We start from the raw sequence: 6698 nt of genomic DNA, 5'->3' as shown, positions 1-6698 counted from the left end.
TCAAAAGTGAACAACATCCAGTTGAGGTGCCTAAATGAAAGTTCGTGCCAAGTTTAAGGGGCCACCGATGGGTTTGGCCTAAAAAAAATGAAAATATGGTAAAAGAAAAAAATAATGCTGTTGACATATTTGGAGCTCGGGTTCGAGCCTGAGGTGGGAAAAATCTTGGAATGTTGCCTCAAATGGGTCTCATTCTGTGCGAATTCGAATTAATCAAACTTAAATAAAAATCAAAAAAAGATATATTTGGAGGTACTGGTATTTTGATTGACTTATTTTAAGTAGCTTTGGGCCTTTAAGGGTTTTTAAAAAATTTTGGGTGTCTCTAAAGATAAAAAATGTTTTAAGTACTTTTTAAAAATGAAAAATTATAAAAAATAAGCTAAAAGCTAAAAGTTGAGCACCCCAATTTATGGTTTTTAGCTTATAAACTACTTATAAAAAGTCAATTTAAATACTCTCGAAAATAATTATAATTGTTAGTCAAACAAATAAAAGTATATATTAATTAATCATTATATACCGTCAACTCTTTATAATAACAACGTTAGTTCGAAAATTTTATGGTTGTTATAAAGAGGTGTTGTTATATAAGCATACTGGCATTTGACGATCAAATCTCATTTAGCTGTATAAGCAAAAGTATGCAAAAATAAAAAAACACATGAACATAAAAGAGTACAAACATTAGTATTCTTTTACTGGTGAAATTACAAAATAACTGACGTACACAACTCAAAAATAATTTTTTTTTCTTTAAATTATATATTCATACTTGAAAGTTACAATGTGTATGACATTAAAAGATGATTACCATAAATATTTTGATATTTTATTTTGTACATAATATATTTCTTACAAAATATTATTATATAATATTTGAGTATGTTGTTATAGTGAAGTAATTTTACAAAGAGTATGTCGCTATACTAATCGTTGTTGTTATAGATAGAACGTCATTATAGAGAAATATTGATTACGGAAATAATCAGGTAGCTATAGTGAAATGTTGATATAATGAGGTGACATTATAGAGAGGTATACAACAACAACATACCCAAGAATTTGATATGCAGCGACCTATAATAGGTATGCACAAGATGATGTAGACATCGTGATTATATAAAAAAGTTATATCATCACACCATGGAGGTTCCAGGTTCAAACCATGCAAAAAGTCTCTTGCATATATGTAAGGTGAGGTTACGCACAATGAACTCATATTGTTCGATCCTTCTATGGACCCTATACATAATGAAAGATTTAGAACATCGAATTGCCTTTTAGTGAATGATTTAATAGCACAAATGCTCTTAATAATCTAAAACTAGAGCGATTTGAAATTTAACCCTTGTTTTTCACCCATTAAAGGATTAAATTCAACCTCTTATTTAAAATTTACACCACAAAATGTCGTTACGAATAATGTTTTATCGAAGTAATCCTTAGTTCAATCAAAAAAACAGCAAATTCATTCAAGTAGTTCAAACAAAGTAACTACTCCTATTAAGTTATAAGCATTAGAAAGTTTCAAAAGATATCAAATATAAAAAAATTCTCTTAAGTTAGATTTTATTTTGCGAAATTCCTTGAACATAATTCTCTAGCGTCTTAATATACTCTACTTGGTCACCTATATGTATTTCTATTTTAATTAATGCACTTCTAAACTATGAGTCATTGGAGTGTAGAGAAAATCAATACTCTAGCTCAAAGTGGAATTTAGTACATGCCATGAATTGGTACAAGAAGTATGATTAGACCATTTGAAACTATTTTCACCATTAGCAACATGACCCTCCTTGAATCTCTTCCAATCCATTAGCACATTCTTTAAATCAGTCACTTTGGCTTCTATGCTCCGGCAACAATTGGCATGAACGGTCATAACTAACTTAACATCTTTGTTATCGCTACAGAAACCACTGAACTGGAGATTATCCAAGAACTTGATTCTAAGACCGAGTTCCTTATTCACGCCTTCATGTATCAATTTGTTCAAGACGTCTTGTTCTTTCATGCCCTTCGAGTTCCTCCTCATCGCGTACCATAGTTGGAATAATGTGATGGTTTTACTGTTGGATCTCACATGGTAAAAGCCTGTGTTGATGGAGTTTGAGTTGGAGAAAGGGTTTCCATTGAACCAATCAGTACTCATTTGTAAGTCCAATTTGTTGCTCTTGTTTAGCATCAAAAATGGATTTCTAAGCCACATTACATCTGTGTCCTGCCAAATTGCAAAATTAACTAGCTCTACTAATAATGCACAATATGGGGATGAATAAATGGGCCTTGTGCAAGTCATCCATAGAAGGCTTTGGGTAGAAATGAAGGATCAGGCCCATTAAACCCATTAGAATTTTGTGGGTCCGAGAAGGTGAATTATGATAAGAGTACTCTTTGAATGATTTAACTAAGCAAATTTTAAACTAGGTCAAACAAATCGCCACACCCCTCAATTTCGCCCAAAATTTCACGTTGGCACCTAAAATATGGTTAAGCACCTAAAGCAGCTACAAATTAGTCATTTTGGCAAATTGCAAGAGGCCCTTTGGTTGGGATCAAGTTATCCCGAGATAATTAATTTCGAAATGTGTAGGTTTCAGTGCGGTTGGGGGTTTGGGAGTTAGTACCCCTAATGCATTTTCGAATTAGTTATCCCATCACGTATATGAGATAACTTATTTCATCATTCCGATTTAAATAGTGACACATATAATCCTAAGATTAACTAATACTTCCTACCATATATAAAATAAAATAATCTTGTATTTATTTCAAAACTATTATAAGGGATTGTTTGGTTGGAAGAAAAGTTATTCCAAAATAATTAATAGCAAAATTAATTATCCCATTATATATATAAAATAATTTATTCCATTACTATAATATAAAATAATAAAATAAACAATTCCAATACTAACTAATACCTTCAACCAAAGCTTCAACCAAATAATCCTCCATTTTATGTCATGACTATTTATACCTCACACCAAACCACATTTACAATTAGTAATAGGAAAAGTTTATCTCTTTGCCATTGGTTCATGAAAATTGAAGAAGAAACTTTTGTCTCAATATCAGAAAGGGTATGTACACTCCTTAAGCTCTACACGTGTCCTGTCAAACAAAACTGACAAAATATGCAGTCACAAGCATCACCACGGATTTCTATCTATTTATTTATTTATTTATTTATTTATTACAGAAAATGACAATCAATCAAACATATTTTTATGAAAAGTTCCATTTTAAAGAAAATTGCCTTACTGATAAATCAGAACTACAATTTACTTTTCAGGGGAAAAAAGAACTAAAGTATTTAGAAAATATAATACTATAAATGTTTTTCCAAACCCATTCGGAATAAATACTCTTTTAGCCAAGATTATGTGCACGGGTCTCAAAGTGACCTATATTTTTTATAAATAGTATACTACTCTATCCGTCCCATTTTATTCGTCTCAAATTGAAATGACACAGTTATTAAAAACAATGATTGATAATATAACTTTATCACTTTACCCCTCTTAATTGTGTCTTATTGTTAGTTTCAATATTAATGGATGACTAATATCAAAACACAAAAAAAAATTAATAATATATTTTTAACGGTACTACTCTTTACAATATTTTTCAAGAATGCTAATAATAAGGAGTAATCAATTACACTAAGGGTATAATGAAAAAAAAAATTGTCTTGACTTGGCTTGATAAGTAAAATGGGACGGAGGAAGTATTTGATTATGATTTGCTTTTTTTCTCACAATGAGTTTTAAATTTGAAAAAGTGGGTGTGATCAGTTTTTCAATGGAAAATATCTACTCCCCACAAAAATTTGACATTTTCTTAAGTTAAATGCACGTAGAAGCACGACTTTAATTTTCGAATACATCTACTTCTTCAACTTAACTTCATATATGATGTACTGTATTTCTTTTTGAAATATCTATGAATTTCACTGAGCTACGACAAGTAAACAAAATAAACGTTAATTACTTTACTTTATCTAAAACTGAAAAAAGTCTTTACCCGTCACCCTCCTTACATATTTTTAACGTGTTAACCACACACTCCATGACAGTATGACACATCACACATCATACTACTGTAACTAAATGTCTTTTGTACGACGTGTGAAATATTATGCCAACCAGTTTTGGCCAAATTTCTGAAATTTATAAAAACTATTTGAGGGAGTTGAAATATTTCACTTTCAAGTTAATTAACGATTAAAGTATGGATAAATGAAACAAAAACGAAAGGAGCTGCACATATCGCGTGGGTTGAAAACTTGAGAATTTTTAAGTTCAAACACAGCCAAAGACAAAAGAATAATACTTCCTTTCTACCAATTTATATGACTTAAAATAATTATTTATCTTTAATAAAATAATTTATAATCACTCAAATATTATATAATCTACTTCTTTTATTTTAATTTACATGACATATTTTTTTTTAATCAATTTAAAAAAGAATGATGCATTTTTATATTTAAAAACAATTTGATTTTAAAATATCAATTTTACTCCTAATCAAATAATTTATGACCATACAAATATCTATGACTTATTTTAGATATAAATTTTAAAATCTTTCTTTCTTCCTTAATCTCTGAGTTGAATCAAACTAAATCACATAAATTGAGAAGACAAAGTATTTTACTTAGACTAAAAAATTTATTTTTTATTAAAACTCCGTATCAAATCAAACTAACTCACATACGTTGGGAATGAGTGATCAGATGATTCTTCTCATCTTGTAGCATTGGTGAACAAATTAAAGCTACATGACATCTAATGATAATAAAGATGTAAAACATCACATGAATTGAATTAATGTGCACGAAAATTAGTTGGAACATTATGTTTATCAAAAACTAATAAATAAACAAATAATAATAATAATAAGGAAGTAACGAAATGTTAAAGAAAGTGTACGTACCGTGAATATGAAATTATAACCAAGTTTAAGCACATCCATCAAAAAACGTGTCCTCCTCCACATCATATTTATAAACTCCACCGACATGTAAACCTTCTCTCCGGCGAAATCCACGTCGCCGGTAACCAGCCGGTAACAATGAAGTCGCCGGAACTTACACCGTTCGTACGCCGTCTCATCAACGGCGACTACTAATAAATGTTCCAGTAATACCCTTGTAATTTCTCCTTCCCAAAAACTCTCCAAAAATAAATCGAACATCGATGGGTACTCGCCGTTATATGGCTCCACGTAAGCTTTGTTTATTACAGTTATAATTACTGTGTTATCCTCCATTGAAGCTTTTTGCAAAGCTTCTTCAAGCTCATTTTTCCCCTGTTTCCCCAAAAAAAATTAATTAACATTCACATGAAATTAGTGGGAAATAACAATAACGACAACATTATACCCGGTGAAATTTCACAGGTGGAGTCTCGAAAGGATAAAGTCTACACAAACCTTACCACTACCTCAGGAGGTAGAGAGGTTTTTTCGCAACTGTAGCAAATTCAGTTTAAACAAGAGGAAACCAGTGAAAAAGGTATTGCAACTAACAAGAGATGAGTGCAAAATCTATTTGAAAAACAATAATCAACCACAAAATGATGGAGTTAAATAGTCTGTTTCCAAAAGATGCTCGACTCTAGTGCAATAAATCCAAATACAAAGCAAAGCAGAAGAAAATAGTGAAGAAAAATGATATACTAAATGGTATTGATAATGATACTTACAGGTGAAGAGTTTGTTGGGTTAATTTTGAAAGAAGAGAAAGCTTTATAGGGGAAAGGAGATAAAGTAGAAACATAGATAAATCCAGCTAGAAGAAGTGAAAAAATTGCAAGAGTAGAAATGGAGTTCTTGGTGTAATCCATCTTTATTTCTTTGTTTTTTTGTTTGTTTTGTTTTTAGATTGTTGGATTTTGAATCTTTACCAAAAGTGTTCCATTTCTTTGGGGTTTTTGTTGCCTTTTGTTATTGATGTAGGAGATTTGTAGTGGGGGTAGGTAGGGAAGTTTTTTTTTGTTCTATTTTGGACTTAGGAGTTAGGAAGGTCGTGCAATTGAAATGATGTGAGAAAGATATACAACAAATTAAGGAGCAGTAAATCGAAGTAAGCCGGCTAACGGAACCGGGACGAGTCAACTCAGAATCGGCCGTGCTTTTTAACCGATTTATGGATCGATCTGGTTTTGAGCCCGTTTTAACGGGTTGATTTGGTATCGAGCCCAACAGTATTCTTTTAAGGAATAATTCGGAACTAATCCATTACACGTTACTCGGTCCAACCCGGTCAAAATCTTAAAAAAAATCTCCAATATACACTATATATATCCACCTATATACATTTTAAATACGTTAAACAATATACACACAATATATATACACTATATATAGAGTATATACTACATTGGAATTTAAAAAACATATAAACAATTACACATATAATCATGTATATGACTATACGTTAGTTAAATATATATACTACTTTAGACTTTAGAGTCTATAGAAAATATATACACATATATACGTACCATTCAATATATGTACTACTTTAAATAAAACATATACTACTATATATATACACACACTATATACATAGTTATATATTACTTTATAAAATATATACATATGTATACGTTGAATATATACTACTTTAGAGTCTATAGAAAATATATACACATATATACGTAGCATTCAATATATGTACTACT

The 6698-nt window shown here is 30.4% G+C and overlaps 1 protein-coding gene across 1 annotated transcript; it reads right to left on the bottom strand.

Moving 5' to 3' along the window:
- Positions 1–1686: 1686 nt before the first annotated feature.
- Positions 1687–6117, bottom strand: LOC107844551 (uncharacterized protein At1g28695). The gene is made up of 3 exons (XM_016688942.2): positions 5718–6117; positions 4948–5322; positions 1687–2227 (listed from the first exon to the last, which is right to left on the bottom strand). The coding sequence occupies exons 1-3, from the start codon at positions 5856–5858 to the stop codon at positions 1706–1708; spliced, it is 1038 nt and encodes a 345-aa protein (XP_016544428.1). The 5' UTR covers positions 5859–6117; the 3' UTR covers positions 1687–1705.
- Between the last annotated feature and the right edge of the window lie 581 nt (positions 6118–6698).

The sequence above is a fragment of the Capsicum annuum genome, chromosome 1, assembly GCF_002878395.1.
Source record: "Capsicum annuum cultivar UCD-10X-F1 chromosome 1, UCD10Xv1.1, whole genome shotgun sequence".
NCBI lineage: Eukaryota > Viridiplantae > Streptophyta > Magnoliopsida > Solanales > Solanaceae > Capsicum > Capsicum annuum.
This window is presented reverse-complemented; position numbering and strand designations above follow the sequence as displayed.